Source organism: Podarcis gaigeae (genome assembly GCF_964106915.1).
Source record: "Podarcis gaigeae genome assembly, chromosome: 16".
Classification (NCBI taxonomy): Eukaryota; Metazoa; Chordata; class Lepidosauria; order Squamata; family Lacertidae; genus Podarcis; species Podarcis gaigeae.
In genome coordinates this window covers 22468335-22487241 of record NC_139693.1, presented here as the reverse complement: position 1 = coordinate 22487241, position 18907 = coordinate 22468335, and the positions used below count along the sequence as shown (strand labels likewise).

General features: G+C 45.6%; 1 protein-coding gene across 5 annotated transcripts in view; it reads right to left on the bottom strand.

Moving 5' to 3' along the window:
• Positions 1-18907, bottom strand: part of CCDC60 (coiled-coil domain containing 60) — a 58151-nt gene that overhangs the window by 24440 nt on the left and 14804 nt on the right. For 3 of the 5 annotated variants that reach the window (XR_014559026.1, XR_014559027.1, XM_083717203.1), the window contains exons 2-3: positions 6269-6349; positions 6005-6084 (exon numbers count right to left, since the gene is read on the bottom strand). Coding sequence is in view for 3 of the 5 variants with exons in the window: in XM_083717203.1 (XP_083573329.1) it covers positions 6005-6084; positions 6269-6349 (161 nt within the window). In the remaining 2 variants the exon portion in view is untranslated. Of the gene's footprint in view, positions 1-6004; positions 6085-6268; positions 6350-14032; positions 14153-18907 lie in introns of those variants that run through there. The other 2 variants (XM_083717205.1, XM_083717204.1) reach the window with 2 other exon arrangements.

Genomic DNA, 18907 nt, shown 5'->3' with positions numbered 1-18907 from the left:
GTGTCAGGTGATCTGAGGCGAGTTGCCGCTGGCGCTGCCGCCCAAATGACGCCGCTTGCCCGGAGGAGGAGGGCAGAGAGGCAAGGAAAATGCAACATGGCCGTGCCGCTGCAGCAGCGGCGGCAGGGCTGTGAGGAGGGGCTGCCTGGCGCGCCCTCTGCGGCCCTGACGCACGGGGACCGCGGCGAGCGCTGAGAGCCGCTGCCTGCCGGACGCCTTCAGCCCGGACGCGCGCACGGCTCGTCGGTTCCACGAGACATGGGGCTCTGCTACAGCCTGCGCCCGAGGCTCTTCAGCGACTCCGGAGGCGGCGAGCGCGCCCCCCCAGATGTTGCACCCGGTGCGGCCGGCCCCCCATGCACCCCCCACACTACGCCACTGAGCCTGGCCATTCTTTTGTGATCGTTAATACTTTACACAAATACACTCTTAAGACAGGATTTGTAAGCAAAAGACCATGGGGAAGGTTTCCCATTTCCTTCCTCCTTGCAGAGAAATATTTGAGGCCAATTTGGGAGAGTCAAAATGGCTTCAGGATTGCTCTTCTGTACTATTTCAGACACGTGGTTTATATTCAGTGGTATCTCGGGTTACCAGCATGTTTTTGAGGTTACCAGCATGAGTTTGACCTAACTGCGGGAGGCAGTGGAGGGCAGAGGTGCCTGGCGTTCTCTGGTCCATGGGGTCACGAAGAGTCGGACACGACTAAACGACTAAACAACAACAAATCTCGGGTTAAGTACTTAATTCGTTCCGGAGGTCCGTTCTTAACCTGAAACCGCTCTTTACCTGAGGTACCACTTTAGCTAAGGGGCCTCCTGCTGCTGCCGCACCGTCGGAGCACAATTTCTGTTCTCATCCTGAAGCAAAGTTCTTAACCTGAAGCAATATTTCTGGGTTAGCGGAGTCTGTAACCTGAAGAGTATGTAACCCGAGGTACCACTGTACTTATGTATGTGTTTGCCTTGTACATTTATGAACATTTAATTTATATTTGAGACCTTAGAATTCTTATAACAAGCCCTAAACCTACTTACTAGGGGAGTAAGCCCCATTGAACTCATTGGGACTTACTTCTGAAAGTGTTAGGATCTCATCCCGCTCTTGCTTGCTTTTCCCACATTAATCTAGGCAAGCCACTCCCCTTTGCTCACTGGGATTTGGATTCCATTTCTTTGTGTACATTGTGCTGACTGGGTTCATCCTGTGCTACATCTATAGCTGACATTTTTCTATCTCTTTTTTTTTTGCAGTTACTTTATAATGTTGCGGGTTGTGTTAATAAAGCTTTTAAAGGCAATTTCAGCGGCCTCGGTCTTCAGTGGCATTTCAGTTTAATTACCTGTGATTCATGCCGGGAGCTGAGACGTGTGTCACTGTCAAATCCTCAACAGTGTAGGGATTGGGATACATTGACCTCAGCAGCCTTTCAGATGTTTTGGACTAAAAACCTTATTGGTCAAAGCCAGCAGAGCCAAGTTCAGGGGCCGTCTCCTCACTCCCCAGAACACTATTGATGATGGACTGGGTCAGAAGCGGCAATGACGTCCCCAAGGAGGTGTAGTGGTTAGAGCGTTGGATTAGGACCTGGGAGACCAGGGTTCAATTCCCCACTTGGTCATATTACAGGGGTCAGCAAACTTTTTCAGCAGGGGGCCAGTCCACTGTCCCTCAGACCTTGTGGAGGGGGCGAGGCTGGACTATATTTTGAAGGGAAAAAATGAACGAATTCCTATGCCCCACAAATAACCCAGAGATGCATTTTAAATAAAAGGACACATTCTACTCATGTAAGAACATGCTGACTCCTGGACCGTCCGTGGGCCGGATTGAGAAGGTGATTGGGCTGGATCCGGCCCCCGGGCCTTAGTTTGCCTACCCCTGGTCATGAAGCTCACTGAGTGACCTTGGAGTCAGTCACTCACTCTCAGTCTCACCTACCTCACAGGGTTGTTGTAAGGATGAAATAGTGAGGAGAACCATTCCCTCCCCTCCACCTTGATGGAGCTCCTTGGAGGAAAGGTGGGATGCAAATATAATTACCATATTTTTCGCCTTATAGGACACACTTTTTCCCCTCCAAAAATGAAGGACCCCTCTCATTCTCCATGATTTTCTGCCGGGCTCCCAAGGCTTGTGGACAGCAGCCTGCAGACCGAAACCTGGGGAGTGCAGCAGGGTGCACCCCGGGCTTCGGGCAGCTCTCCGCAAGCTCGGGCTTCCCCCACCCCAGCCCCATGCCTGGAGGGGAAAAAAAATTCTCCCCACCCCAAAAAACCTAGGTGCACCCTATGGGCCGGTGCGCCCTATAGGGCGAAAAATACTGTAATAATTGTTGTTGTTTACCTGCCTGGGATCTGCCTCTTTAGGGAAGCTGACATTTCTAGCTTTCATTTATCATCGGAAAATGGAAGAATTTGCATCCTTGTATAGGAACCAACGGTTGCTGGTAAAAGAGACCTCTTCACATCAGGAAACATTACTTTCAGGAAACAACTGGAGACCTTTTCGTTCCGACAAGATTTTCCAGCAGGATGAAAAGGTCTCTGCCTTAGGTACTCCTTTTTTGCATTGTTTTTTAATGTATATCTTCAGCTGGATTTCTGTACAGCTTTCAAAACTGTTTTTAGCATATTTCATGGGACATTTGAAAATTGCCTCAAGGCAAAGGTAAGGAATTAAGGAATTAATCATCATCATCATCAACCTTTTATTCGACCGTCAGTCAGAAAAAAATACATTTGTCAATACACAGTTAAAACATCCAGGAAGATTTTAGAACTTAGCCAACACTAAAATGGGCTAAACAGATAGCCCCATATCAGTACAGTCAATTATAGTCTTGCGACGCTTAAAAGCTAAAAAAAGAAATTTGGCCACCAAGGAAGGTTTAGCTCTAGTGACATTATTCAGGAAGTGTAAAACCTGGTTTTCTTCGGGTAGGAAGCTAAATTGACATAGGAGTGGGTCTATAAAATTTTGTCTAAGCTCTGCATAAGAAGGGCAAGTCAAGAGAATGTGTTCGGTGGACTCAGCCACACCCATGGCACAATGACAGGTTCTCTGGGCATATGGTACTCCCCTGAAGGAATTAATCAAAATAGAGTTATTATTTGTTGGGATTGAATCTGTACCCTGCCCTTCGTCCTCAAGGAGCTCAGGGTGGAAAACAGGTAACGTGGAGATAAAAATGAAGCAAAAACATTCTAAAACAGATTCAAACATTACAAAAAACAATTATAACTAAAGACATTATTCTAGCCACTGATCTCAGGGTTGCCAGGAACAGTATTCTTCAGCCACCAAATGCCTGGGTAAACAGGATTGCTTTCAAATTCCTCCTGAAAGCTGATCATGATGGAGACGGGCACACCTCACATGGGGAGGCCATTCTGCAACAGGGGAATCACCACTGAAAAGGCCCTGCCCTGGGTCAACACCAACAAGGCAGCCCCCAGTGGCGATATTACCACCAAGGTCTCACCCAATGTTTGTAATAACAATGCTTTCTGCAAAAGCTCAGACACCCAGCTGCTTCTCCTATCTTCTTGCTCAAAGATAACATGGTTCTGCTTCTGATTACCCCAGTGCTCAGAATACATGTACAGTGGTACCTCGGGTTAAGTACTTAATTTGTTCCAGAGGTCCGTACTTAACCTGAAGGACCACTTTAGCTAATGGGGCCTCCTGCTGCTGCCGCGCCGCCGGAGCATGATTTCTGTTCTCATCCTGAAGCAAAGTTCTTAACCTGAAGCACTATTTCTGGGTTAGCGGAGTCTGTAACCTGAAGCATACATATGTAACCTGAGGTACCACTGTACTTCTCCTGCCTCATCTGATGTCTTGAGGAAACCTAGCGCAAGGGAGACCTGAAATAGCCAGCCAAAGGAATTAGGACAAATTGCCTGGGCCCAACTGCCCTAAGATTAACTAGCACCTGCCTCCTTTCTGTTGTTTACTGTCTGTTCTCTGCAGAACTGCTTTTGAAAGATGCTACTCTGGATGAGAATGTGAGTTTGGGGATGTATGTGCCCTTCTGCGGTTGGCAGCGATCGTTTGTCAGCGTTCATTTTGCATCGGGCTGTTGCTAAACCCTGCAAGCGGTAAATCATGGCATTTGTACCTACCGCTGATGTTCTTGCTGCAAAAGTCTGATATTCAAATTAATGAGTATATGAAGACCAAAGGAGCCATCACGTGCAACAAGCATACAAATGGAAATTTCCATCAGTTCCAGCCACCTCTGCTCAATTTTAAAGTGTCGTCGCTGGAGGCCACTCCATTTGTGACTCCCCACCCCCCTTAACTGGCATTTCTCTGCTCTCCAATGCATGCACCAGCCAAATCAGAACATGAGATGGTCTGTTTTGCCACCTGTGCATACGTCTGAACATCAGTCGGTACGGTAGCACCTGAGTCTCTTAATCTAAGGGTCATGGGTCAAGCCCCACATTCGGTGGAAGATTCCTGCGTTGCAGTGCTGCTGGACAAGATGGTCCCAACTCTATAAATCTACGATGGCATATTAAATTCCCACCAATATAAAGGTCAAAAGGCAAAGGACCACTGGACAGTTAAGTCCAGGCAAAGGCGACAATGGGGTTGCTGTGCTCATCTTGCTTTTAGGCCAAGGGAGCTGGCGTTTGTCCACAGACAGCTTTCCGGGTCATGTGGCCAGCATGACTAAACCACTTCTGGCACAATGGGACACCGTGATGGAAACCAGAGCGCATGGAAATGCCATTTACCTTCCCGCCACAGCGGTCACTATTTATCTACTTGCGCTTTTTGACGTGCTTTCGAACTGCTAGGTTGGCAGAAGCTGGGACAGAGCAATGGGAGCTCACCTTGTCACAGGGATTTGAACTGCTGACCTTCCAATCGGCAAGCCCAAGAGGCTCAGTGGTTTAGACCACAGGGACACCTGCGTCCCTATTATAAGTGCTTAAGAACATAAGAGGAGCCAATGGCCCATCTAGTCCAGAATGCTGCTATAGTTTGAAGACATCTCAGAGATTAAGCTTGCATCCAGTTAAGTTCTAGTGAGACTAGACCTACTGAAATCAATGGGCCTAAGTTAGTCATGCCTTTTTGTCTCAGTGGATCAGTATGACAAACACTGAATACAACTCAATGGGCTTCATCCAACTAAACAGAGCCACTATAGAATCATAGAACTGTAGGGTCAGAAGCGACCCTGAGGATCATCTGGTCCAACTCCCTGCAATGCAGGAATAGGCAGCTGTCCCATATGAAGATCGAACCTGCAACCTTGGAGTCATCAGCACCATGCTCTAACCAACTGAGCTATTCACTAGCGCAAGGACTTTTGGCTGTGCAAGGGAACTCCCCCTCCCTCTCCTCTCCCTGTGTTCCCCCTAAATGGGAGCGCCATGGCTCAGTGTGCGGGGGGAATGTGTGTCCATCAACCAACTGCAGAGAATCTTCTTTGCATGAAGAAAGTCGCAACATCTCCAGGTATGACTGAGAGAGATCCCGTGCCTGAAACCCTGGAGAGCCACTGCCAGTCAGGGAGGACAGTTCTGAGCTGGATGGACCAGTGCTTGACAAAGTATAGTGAAGGGCTGTAGCTCAGAGGTACAGCAACTGCCTTGCATGCAAGGAGGTCACAGGTTCAATCCTTGGAATCTCCAGGTAGGACTGGAAGAGACAAGTGGCCTGAGTTGGTTTCAGGCAGCTTCCTACACTGCTAATTCTGTTCTGGAGATTTCCTCAACCCTCCAAAGCAGATCTGAGGTGCAAGAGAAGGCAGGGCAGCTCTGTTGCTCAAGCAGAAATCCTTGCGATGGATACCGCCCAATATCTCTGATAATAAGAGGATGAAAAGTCAGGTTCAAAACCTGTGGCTAGTACAAGGGTGATAAAGCACATCACGTACTTCTGGGAATGAGCTCAGAAACCAAGAGTAGAGTGCAGGGATCCCTGCATCTGCAGCTACAGATTTCGCTAGACGTTGACATATGGTATCACGCCATGTTCCTACCTTGTGTGTGCAAGGTCTTTATGGAGGGTCCTCAGGTCCTTTTCTAAGTTTCTAAAAGGCAGGAGCTTCTTCTCAGGTTCCTGCAGACATGGAATGTAATGTTAGAAGAACCTTTGCTGGAACCTGTCCAGTAGTTGAAGCTGAGAGAGGCAGGCCCTGGCCCATGGTCACCCGGTGAGCTTAATGGCCAAGTGGGGATTTGAACCCAGCACTCTGACCAGTACACCATGTTGGCTCTCAAGATTCAGATCATATTACATTTACCTTTGGTTTTGGCTTCTTAGCACTGACTGGTTCCACTGGTTCTGCCACTTCTTCGGGGCCAACATCCTCTCTGAAGAATCCCTGCAAGAAGAGGCAAAACACTGTCATCAGTACGGAGTGTTTCTGCTAAGAACCTGAGGCATTCTGGGAGGGATAAAAGCTTCCAGGACCGACGATGCTAAAACGATACCTATAAATACAAGAGATAAATGAGCATAATGAAGATTCAAAGATAGCTGAAGGTATGTCTAGCAAATATACCAGCCTCTACCCTGGAAACGATGCCTTATGAGGAACGGCTAAGGGAGCTGGGCATGTTTAGCCTGGAGAAGAGGAGGTTAAGGGGTGATATGGTAGCCATGTTCAAATATATAAAAGGATGTCACATAGAGGAGGGAGAAAGGTTGTTTTCTGCTGCTCCAGAGAAGCGGACACGGAGCAATGGATCCAAACTACAAGAAAGAAGATTCCACCTAAACATTAGAAAGAACTTCCTGACAGTAAGAGCTGTTCGACAGTGGAATTTGCTGCCAAGGAGTGTGGTGGAGTCTCCTTCTTTGGAGGTCTTTAAGCAGAGGCTTGACAACCATATGTCAGGAGTGCTCTGATGGTGTTTCCTGCTTGGCAGGGGGTTGGACTCGATGGCCCTTGTGGTCTCTTCCAACTCTATGATTCTATGATTCTACCCTGCCACCTGACATGCCCTCCAGATATTTTGACCTGTAACTCCCATCAGCCCCAGTAATGGGAGTCTGAAACATCTGGAGGGCACTGGGTTGAAAGGATGGAGTAGAGTAGACAAAGGCGGCTGTTTTGGGGAGCCAGTCAGGCACAGTGATTGAGCACTAGGTGGAGCCTGGAGCTGCCTAATTGATCTCTTCTGAAAGCGGAGCTGCAAAAAGCATTACAGGAGGCTATCAAAACGAATCTGGGCAGTGAGTATCACAGAGCGGTTGTTAGCCATACGGCGGGCTTAATAGGGCAGCAGCAAACCAACGACCAGCCTGGTAGAAATGAACCCCTTGTCCTCCTATAAATAAAGGCAATCAGTTCTCTTGAAACACTTTTCGAGCTTGGCAGCCTGCAGCTCATCTTCCTGGAATGCGCTTGAAAAATGGAATCCCAGGGCAGGGATATGGTTTTTATGCTACCACTAAACAGATACACATACACAGAGCTATCGCTTAGGTTCAGCCCTTTAGGTATTGCCTTCAACAAGTAAAAGAGGTTTTTGTTGTTGTTTTGCATTCAGATGCCAGAACACTCTGTTAAGATTGCAAGGAATGAAACCGAGCATATCGAGAGAATTGTGACAGGAGCAAACTGTAGGCCCTCCAGTTCTTTAACCATGTCATTAACATAAAAATTAAACAGGAAAGGCGCCAAGATGCATCCCTGTTTGATTCCAGTAATGGTCTTAATTCTAGTGATGAAATGGCCAGCCAGATCCACCTTTACTTGTCAGTATATAGTGTTTTGATGAGAAATAATAGACGGAGGTCTATATTTGTCTTTTCCAAATTTTGCCACAATGCGTGTCTTGGGACCGTATTGAAAGCTGACTTTAGATCAATAAAAGCGGCATAAAATTTTTGCTTCAAATTACGGATGTATTTACATAGCAGAAAGTTAATCACAAAGCACTGGTCCAATGTGGATTTTCCTCTTTGGAAACCTGCCTGGACTTCAGATATCACCTTATTTGTATCTGCCCATTCCTCCAGTGTGGAGCCTGGCATATAGTTTAGAGGCTACATCTAACAAACTAATGGGTCTACCCTTCCGGTATGCAACCTGAGCTGTTAATGTATGAAAACAGTTTTGCAAAAATGGGTGACCAGAAATCAGGGATCATGCTGAGCATAACTGGTGCTTGTTTTTTTGTTTTGTTTTAAATGAACTGAAGCATATTGTTTTCCTCAAATACAAAATCCAGACATTAAAGACACTACTTAAATGTCCGTATATCTGAGCACTGGAAGGCTCACAAAGACACAGGTTTGTGGAACGGGAAAAATATTCCAGGAACAATCCCTCTCCAAGGGATGAGCCATAGCTCGGTGGTTAAAGGTAAAGGTAAAGGGACCCCTGACCATTAGGCCCAGTCGTGGCCGACTCTGGGGTTGCGGCGCTCATCTCGCTTTATTGGCCGAGGGAGCTGGCGTACAGCTTCCGGGTCATGTGGCCAGCATGACTAAGCTGCTTATTGCGAACCAGAGCAGCGCACAGAAACGCCGTTTACCTTCCCGCTGGAGTGGTACCTATTTATCTACTTGCACTTTGACGTGCTTTCGAGCTGCTAGGTTGGCAGGAGCAGGGACCGAGCAACGGGAGCTCACCCTGTTGCGGGGATTCAAACCGCTGACCTTCTGATCAGCAAGTCCTAGGCTCTGTGGTTTAACCCACAGCGCCACCCGCATCCCTAGCTCGGCGGTTAGAGCATCCAAATTGCATGTCGAAGCTCCCAGGTTCAATCCCCGGTTTCTCCTGGTAGGGCTGGGAGAGACTCCCTGTCTGGAAAGCTGCTGCCAGCCAGTGCAGACAATACTGAGATGGACAGACACACTGCAATCAACTATCTGCAACCAACCAGAACTTCTGGACTTTTGCACCAGCTGCAAAAACACACACAAAAAAAAAACAGTGGTACCTTGGTTTTCGAACGTCTCTGTTGATGAATGTTTCAGTTTTTGAACACTGTAAACCCGGAAGCTTTGGTCTTCGAACTCGCCTCAGAAGTTGAACATGCCACGCGGCTTCCGTATTGAATTTTCCATACTGAGTTTTTGGTTTTTGAACATTTCGGAACTCGAATGGTCTTCCGGAACAGATTACTCAGAAACAGAGGTACCACTGTACCTGTTTACATGACGCTGACACAAAAGCTTGGGCTTGGGATGGTTCAGTTGGTAGATCATGAGACTCACTATCTAAAGGTTACCTTTTTGTGTGTGTGTGCTCTTCACTCCCCTTCAAAACAGTGACCAGCATACATGCCCCCTTTCAATGCAGTGACCAGCGTACATGCCTCTTACAATGTAGCGGGCGGGCGGGAAGGTGACGTCGGGACGGTGCGTGACTAACGCACGCACCGCCCCCATGCGACGTCACAGCCAGTACAGCGTCCGCCACAGTGGGGAGTGTCGGGGAGCACAATGCGCCTCCTCCCCTCGCTAGTATCCGCCCCGGAGCCGCGGCAAAGGTGTAAAAGAGCCACATGCGGCTCCGGAGCCGCGAGTTGCAGACCCCTGGACTAGGTGATCCCTGGGCTCCCTTCCAACCCTATAATCCTATATATAGGATTATATAGCCTATATATATAGGATTATATACCCTATGATATGCTGTGTAAAAGAATGACATTTTACTGCCTCCACCCCTCTCTCTTCCCACTTTGATTGCCTCCCCTAAAAAACTGTCAACAACTGCCTCTGAGGCTTTACTGCTTTGCAAAATTATATAATTTATTTATAATAATTCTAACATTTCAAACCTTGACTTCCTTCCTCCTTTTTTGCAGTTCCTTGAATTTATTTACATCATTCCCTGCATATTTCGAATTATCTTGACTTATTATTTTATGCATCTGTTCTCATATATGTCTTTTGAAGCTACAAGTTATTACAATATTCCTGCCAATGCCTTAATCTCTTTACAGTTTGTTTGTAAATATTAAACAAACCACTTCCATTCCTTTATAAAAAGTCGGTTGTCTTGATTTCTTATTCTTTGGGTAAATTTCGCCATTTCTGCATAATCCATTAGTTTCTGTAGCCATTCTTCTCCCGTCAGGACTTCTTCTATAGTATATTGTGTTTCTCTACAGTTTATGGAAATTTTATGGAATCGCATTTATGGTATTTTTTAATATATTAATGTTTTGTAAGTCTCCCAGTAAATTTATTTTGAAAGTAAAACAACAACAACCACATAGTAGAAACTGTGTCAATTATTTATCTACTTATTAGTTCAATTTATATCCAGCCCTTTATCAGTTTCATCAATCCCAGGGCGGCCGCCGCCGTAATACCCTATTAAACAGGATGGTAACATATTGAATAATTAATCCCTCCACTAAAATATAACCAAATAATTAAATAGGTATTAAGCTGTCATTAAATTAAATAACTACTGGTGGGCTCACTGCGTTTCTGGACGGCCTGTGGGGAGTAGATTTTAGGATGCCAGATGTTGCTGGACTACAACTCCCATCATCCTTTGCTCAGGTTGGCTGTTGGGAACTGGAGTCCAACAGGTTAACCACCCCCAAGTTCGGGGGAAAGAGAACTTTCGGCTTTACAATTCCATTGTGCGCAACTCTGCCTCTTTCGTTTATTTCAATGTTCATCCTTCCGCATCTTGAGGATTCAGACCAGCTATGAGTCCAAACCATAGATCCATCCAGTTTTATAGGTTTCTGTCACTGTTTTGAACATAAGAAAGGAAGCTAACAAATTGAGGAAGGTTCATAATTCCAGGGCAGGCGTGCCAGTTTGCTCCTGCAATTGAGGAGGCCGGCACAGTGTGATGTGCTCATATCACAAGCGCATGCAGTGCAACTTGCACATGTAACACGCAAGTCCTCCTTGGCCCCCCTTAGCTGGAGCCCTTTTTGCATTGTTTTTCAGTGTATATCTTCAGCTGGATTTTTGTACAGCTTTCAAAACTTTTTAGCATTTTTCATGGTGCATTTGCAAACTGCCTCAAGGCATAGGAAGTAAGGAATTAATCAAAACAGAGTTATTATTTATTGAATTGAATCTGCACCCTGCCCTTTGTCCTCAAGGAGGTCAGGATGGCAAACAGGTAACCTGAAGGTAAAAATGAAGCAAATAATAATAATAATAATAAATAATAATAATAATAATAATAATAATAATAATAATAATAATAATTTATTATTTATACCCCGCCCATCTGGCTGGGTTTCCCCAGCCACTCTGGGCGGCTGCCAACAAAATATTAAAAATACATTAAAACATCAGTCATTAAAAACTTCCCTAAACAGGGCTGCCTTCAGATGTCTTCTAAAAGTCAGATAGTTGTTTATTTCCTTGACATCTGATGGGAGGGCGTTCCACAGGGCGGGCGCCACTACCAAGAAGGCCCTCTGCCTGGTTTCCTATAAGCACACTTCTCGCAGGGAGCGAACCCTCAGAAGGCCCTCGGAGCTGGACCTTAGTGTCTGGGCTGAATGATGGGTGTGGAGACGCTCCTTCAGGTATATAGGATCGTTTAGAGCTTTAAAGGTCAGCACCAACACTTTGAATTGTGCTCAAAAACGTACTGAGAGCCAATGTAGGTTTTCAGGACCAGTGTTATATGGTCTTGGCGGCCGCTCCCAGTCACCAGTCTAGCTGCTGCATTCTGGATTAGTTGCAGTTTCCGGGTCACCTTCAAAGGTAGCCCCACGTAGAGCGCATTGCAGTAGTGCAAGTGGGAGATAACCAGAGCATGCACCACTCTGGTGAGACAGTCTGTGGACAGGTAGGGTCTCAGCCTGCGTACCAGATAAAGCTGGTGGATAGCTGCCCTGGACACAGAATTGACCTGCACCTCCATGGACTACTGTCCAAAATGACACACAGGCTGCATACCTGGTCCTTCAGGGGCAGTTACCCCATTCAGGATCTGGGAATCCTCCACCCCTGCCTGTCCCCCAAAGACAGTACTTCTGTCTTGCCAGGATTCAACCTCAATCTGTTAGCTGCCATCCATCCTTCAACTGCAAAAACATTCTAAAACAGATTAAAACGTTATAAAAAAACCCCAATTGCAACTAAAAAACCCCCAATTACAACTTTTGTCTTGCCAGGATTCAACCTCAATTTGTTAGCCACCATCCATCCTCCAACCACAAAAACATTCTAAAACAGATTAAAACATTATATATATATAAAAAAAACAATTACAACTAAAGACATTTTTCTAGCCAATGATCTCAGGGTCACCAGGAACAGTATTCTTCAGCCACCAAATGCTTGGGTAAACAGGACTGTTTTCAAATTCCTCCTGAAAGCTGATCATGGTGGAGACAGGCGAGCCTCACATGGGGAGGCCGTTCTGCAACTGGGGAATCACCACTGAAAAGGCCCTGCCGTGGGCCAACACTAACAAGGCAGCCCCCAGTGGCGATATTACCACCAAGGGCTCACCCAATGTTTGTAATAACAACGCTTTCAGCAACAGCCCGGTCACTCAGCTGCTTCTCCTCTCTTGACATGCAAGTCCCCCTTGGTCCCCCTTAGCTGGCGCCCCTGCTCAGGGGTCAGAGCTCTGTGTGCAGAAGCTCCCAGGTTCAGTCCCTACGGACATCTCCGGCTAGGGATGGCAATGCCCCCTGCCTGAGAGCCTCTACCAGTCACTGCAGATAATATTGAGCTAGATGGAGCAACAGTCTGACATGGCATAAAGCGATTTCCTATGTTCCTAAATGGTTTTAGTAAATCAGCATCTTCCTCCTTCCAGTAGTGATTCTCCAACATCTCAGGTCAGGCAGGAACCTTTCCCAGCTCTGACTTCTGAACAATGAAAGTTTGTGTAGATGCTCACCAAAACATCAGGCCCACTGTTTTGTGGCATTGTGCAAAGAGCTGTCCCCTCCTGAGAAGTGAACGGAGGAACTCAAGTGAGCGCTAAGTTTCTGCACCAGTAAAAAAAACAACACCAAGCCTCCATGAGGGCTAGAAGCTTGCTTTTAAAGAACAGAACAGTGAGGCCTTGAATCTTGCTGGTAACTTAATTCCACAGCAGAGAGAGACCTTATTCTAAGTATGGACTGGTTAATTGAAAAGAAAAAGATTCACAATATTCTGCCTGTTTTAGCAAGAGGTTTTTAAACTTACATTGTACATTTTCCCAAGAGGCTTTTAATATATGCATTATTAATGCTAACTGCTAATGTCTCCCTTTCATTTTTCCGCAGCTTTCTGTTTTATTTTTACTAAATTCTCATGTCTCTTGAAATAAGCTTAATTAAACCAGCAAACCAAATGGGAACAAAACGGGAAATGAATTAGTCGAGCTTGAAAAATCCTGATTGCCCTTGAGCTAAAAAGCCTTTGGGCATGATCCAGCCCATGCTCTTAGGCAGAAATTGTGAACGTGCATATGAGGGAGTAAGGCTTCCATGCTGTATACATTACCTGGGAGTAAGTCCCATTGAAATCAAAGGGGCTTTCTCCTGCGTAGACATACTGAACACATGGGGCTTACTGAGTAAACATGCTTAAAATTGGTCTGAAAGTCCCACTGATTTCAATAGGACAAAGTTTAGCACATGCTCAGTGACCATATTCAAACATTAACCACCTCAATCTGATAAACCATGGTTTATTGGGCAAAGAATCAAGGTGTCCCTGTGCTTCATCCTCCCTTTTCCTTCTCTCTGCTCTCTCACTGCCATACATCTGAGGTTTGTTAAGCCACAGTTTCCTCTTCTTACACCTGAACCAGGAAACTGTAGTTTAAGCCCCAACTACAAACTAGGATTTCACACTACTGATGATGGTTTGCAAGCCAGGGTTGTAGTCCGAGCATCAATGGGAAACTGTGGTTTAACAAATCCCACATGTATGGCAGTTAGGCACTTGAGAGAAGGGAACAAGCAGCCATAATGCTCATTCTTGGTCCTACAGGCCAATGTAGTTATGACTGAATCTGGCCTCTATTTTGCCTAAGTCACTCCAGGAAATCTATAGGTCTGAAAACAGCCAGTGTTTTGGCAGATTGTGCCTTAGATTTCTTGCATCAGACTGTATTTACCTGTGTAGTCTTAACACTGAAATTTCAGCCTGACATTGTGTTGTCTTTGGGAGCGTCCAAACAATCTCATTTTATTCTGCTACACCCTCATTTCTATCCAGATCTCTCTTCCATCTCCCGGTCTTTTAAACCATTACACCAGCCGTAGGGGCAATGTGCCATTGATGTAGTAATAGTGCATTGGTGTGTCAGGAGATGGTGATGGGTTTATACTGGACCGTCCACACACATCACCCCGCGTTCTTAGTTGCTCAGCAATGTCTCCCCAATGTTATCACATTATTGCTGCTTGGAGGGGCACTACAGCACAACAAAAAGGGAGGCGAAAACTTAACCGGAACATTTGTGCTATAAAAAGCTACAAGACTTCAGCAGGAAATTACAAGATGAAAAAATGTTTAAAATAACCTTTTTGAAAAAACCCGAAGCCTTCCTTTCAGGAATTCTAGGTGCCGAAATCCCAAAGGACCAGAAAAGACTATTTATGTATGCGACCATGGCTGCACAGATGTTACTGGCTCAGAGATGGAAAAGAAGATTAAGTCCCTACCAGAGAAGAATGGAAGTTGATGGATTATGCCGAAATGGCTAAAATGACCGGAAGAATCAGAAATCAGGAAGACCAAAATTTTTATAACAAATGGGGAAAACGTATAACTTATCTTAAAGACCATTGTAAACTGTTAAAATTTTTAGTAGGGTTGTCGTTTAAGGGTGAATTCTGGATACAATGGAGAGGTAAAAGATTTGGATTATTATAAAAGTTGCAGGAGGAAATGACTAACAGTAGGACCCACAAAGGGGAGGTGGGAAGTCCAAGAGATTGTTTGGAATGTTGCTTTTATGTTGTATGTTTTCAGTCTGAAAAACCAAATTGTTAAGTTGTGGGTGAACACATCAGACAACACAGAGATTCTTCAAACAGCTCTTGTTTATTCACAGGCCAGAACAGAACTGAACTGAAGGGTTCAGCCAGCCTGCTTATATAGAGCTCAACTACAACGCAACAGTAACCACTTTCTGTAACTATCCAATCACTGAATGTCACTTTCAATCCCTTATTTGCATATGTGGACCTGAGTGAAAACTATCTACAGTATTCCCCTGCTCGCCCAGGGTGAGAACTTCAGCACATAACACAAATAAATAAAAAAATTGGGGGGTGGGGTTACAAGATGTGCACCAATTGGATACAAGAGCAGCAAGTTAGCCCTGAAACTTCTGCAGGTCCAAACAGTATTGAAAAACGGCAGCATGTATAACTGCCCTGATACCATCGCGGATGGAGAAGGCTGTCAGCAACTACTAGACATGATGGCTATGTGCTACCTCCACGGTTGGAGGCCGTAATGTTTCTGGGTACCAATTCCTGGAAACCACAGGAAGGGAGAGTGCTCTTATGCCTGGGTCCCGCTTGCAGGTTTCCCATTAGCCACTGTGAGAACAGGATTCTGCACTAGACGAGCCACTGGTCCGATCCAGCAGCCTCTTCTGAGGTTCTTATCTTGAGCACAAATGAATGCATGATAAAAAGGACAACCGCATGGGGGGAGGTCCCTAAATCTACTATCTGCCTACTTCCAGAGCAGACCAAATGAATGCAACGGGGCTGCTTCTGCAGTCAATTAATTCTGGATTGCTGCCTTTCAGAATTAAAATGCCAGAGCCATTTCCGATGTAAATCCAATTAGTGCCATTCTTAAATTTAGGCTTAGAAACCCTGAGTTATTTCAGTCAGCCTTGGTTCTATTCCCAGGCAGGGTATCTGAAAAGCACAGTTTTTTCTTTCTTTTTTTCTAATCTACCCACGCGAGCCAGTGCTTTTGTGTAGGCACGTTTTTTAAAATAATAATAACCATAATCATCCTATTGTGTACAACATCTCCATTTCTGCTTCTCAAATTCCTTTCTCTCTTGCTTTGCTTTGTCTCATTTCCATGACCGTTCGGAGGTGTGCCAAAAATTTCAGATTCTTCTTGCAAACATCCCCCACATCTTCTGTTTGTTGCATGTTACCAATGAAACTCTTATTGTCCTTGGCAAGTTTCCTCTTTATCTATCCTATTCAGTTTCTAGCTTTCCATCCATCACCTAAACAAGAGGAAAGTGGAGATTATTTCTCTCCACTCCCCCCCCCCAAGTATATTTTCCAGGAAGCAACTACCTCTGGCCACAGCACTGTTATTATTTTTAAAAACTGCTTGTTGTCAGGACATGCTCATGAAGTCATTTTTGGCATGGGGATGAGCTTTACTGGAGCCACAGATGCAGACCTGATTTCAAGACTCTCAATAAGCTGTCTCCAACTTTGATTAAAAAAAGAGAGGCAGGGCGGTGAGGTGGAGCCACACTCAAGGTGGAGGAAAGTCAGGCTGCACCTGGGGTATAATAAACACATTTTAGAAAATATGAATACAGTGGTACCTTGAAAGACGAATGCCTCGTAAGACAAAAAACTCGCAAGACGAAAGAGTTTTTCGTTTTTTGAGTTGCTTCGCAAGACGAATTTCCCTATGGGCTTGCTTCGCAAGACGAAAACGGCTTGCAAGTTTGTTTCCTTTTTCTTAAAACCGTTAATACCCAGGGTGCATTGCTTGAAGAGGTGCAGTTGCGACTTGACTTCGAGGAGCAACTCATAGCACGCGGTGTGGTAGCCTTTTTTGAGGTTTTTGAAGACTTTGGTGATTTTTGAAGCTTTTCCAAAACTTCTTTTGCAGCCATTTGGTAAGTTAAACTTTTAAAACTTTTTTGGATTTTGGGTTGGGGTGTTTTCTAGGAGGTTTGGTGCTTTTGAATTTTTTGGATGTGAAGCACTGATTTTTTTTTGATTATTTTTTTTGGGGGGGGGGTTGCGAAGGTAGGAGCTGTGCTGCCATGGGGCCCAAGAAAAATGCTGCTGCAGAGGCCGGCGAGAGGAAGAAGGAGAAGAAAGAACTGAGGGACATTTGCCAGAAGTGGAAAGATGTGCAGGCTTTTGCACAGCGGCACCACCCTGACAATGACCTGACACGTGACCTTGCGAACACTTTTGATACGAGGGTCATGTCGTCTTTCAGGGAGGTCCTGAAAAGGCGAATGAAGCAGCAGACCATGGACAGGTTCTTCAGCAAGAAGCAAAGAGTGGAAGAGGAACCTTCTTCGAGTTGTCCCCCAGAGTCTTAGAAAATGTATGTACAGTACTGTACACTTTGGTGATTTTCAAACTTTTTTTGACCATAGGAACGCATTAATTGATTTTCAATGCATTGCTATGGGAATCCGTGCTTCGCAAGACAAAAAAACTCGCAGAACGAATTAATTTCGTCTTGCGAGGTACCACTGTAATAATGATACAGTGGTACCTCTGGATACGAACGGGATCTGTTCCGGACCCTGATCGCATCCTTAAGCGAACGTAACATGTGACTGCGCGTCTGCGGGTCGTGTTTCGCTGCTTCCGTGCATGCGTGTGTGTCATTTTGAGTGTCTGCGCATTCCGTTATTTCTGGGTCGCCGTGGAGTGAAACCCAAAAACACTTAATCTGAAGTGTATTCATCCCAAGGTATGACTGTACTTGCAGAGCTTTCTAGTGCCCCACAAACCTCCCTGCCTGCCTTCTTAGCACTGCCACAACAACTATTTTCCTGCTCTTCACCCTGATGTGCCAGTGCAGATTATAACAACTTAAAATCAGAAAATAAAGTGTGTTGTAAAAATATGCATTTTGTGTGTCAAAGAGGTGTGTCTTCAGCGTTCACCAACATCTGGAGGGTTGCTCCGAAGGAGGCTGCTTGGTGTCTTCAGACCAGTGTCTAGCACAGCAAAATAAACACACTGACAATCCTTACAACATAAAAAAATGCAGCGTGACAGGGTCTCTTGGCACTACAGCCTCACAGAGCAGCTGGTCCTAAGAAGAACAGAAACATTTGCTCCAGATGAGAGAGAGTGTGTGTGTCATATATTAAGTCAGATCCTGCGTGTCTCTTTCTGCTCACTGAGAAGCAGGTGTAAAAAAATGCATGGGTAGCTCACGGAGAATCTGTTGGAAATCAAAAAGCCAGCAATCAAGGACAGAGTCAATTCGGTCTGCATTTAAAGGCGAAGCTACCTAATTCAAGCTTTTTGAAAAATGAAAAATGACATCATGGGCATAGCCGGGATTTATGGGGGGGGGGCAGGACACCCTCCTGTCATCATCCTCTGACTGGCAAATTTGGAATGAAATGTCTCAACAACAGATGTTTTAAATGACTTTCTTTTGACCCCAAGTGCTCAGTGAAATCTGTCAAAGCATTTCAAATATTCTAATGATTTCTACTTTTCATTTCTATTTATTTATTTGGGTTTTTTTTGGGGGGGTGATAGTTGCCCACCCATGCCTCCTTCAGCTAGGCCCGTGGATGACATGCCCAACTTGTATAAAAGTTATACACAGCAAGTAGAAAGCGAATAGAGAGAAGTTGTTTCTCCCTCTCTCGTAACACTTAGAACAGGTGGACATCCAATGAAGATGAATGACGTGAGGTTCAGGACAGATGAAAAGAAAGAACTTCTTCATGCAGCACATATTTAAACTGTGGAACTCACTTCCACAAGAGGTAGTGATGGCCATCAACTTCGGTGGCTGCAAAAGAGGACTGGATAAACTCAGGAAGAAGGCCATCAATGGCCACTAGCTATGAAGGCAATGGTCTGCCCCAGCGGCGTAGCGTGGGTTGTCAGCACCCGGGGCAAGGCAAGTAATTTGCGCCCCCTAACCCCTAACCTGCCGTCGCTGCCAGCTTCTTCCTGCTGCTGCCTGGGCTGGGGTATTTACGGTAAGGTAGCCACGGCGGCGGGTCCGTGTCAGGTGATCTGAGGCGAGTTGCCGCTGGCGCTGCCACCCAAACGAC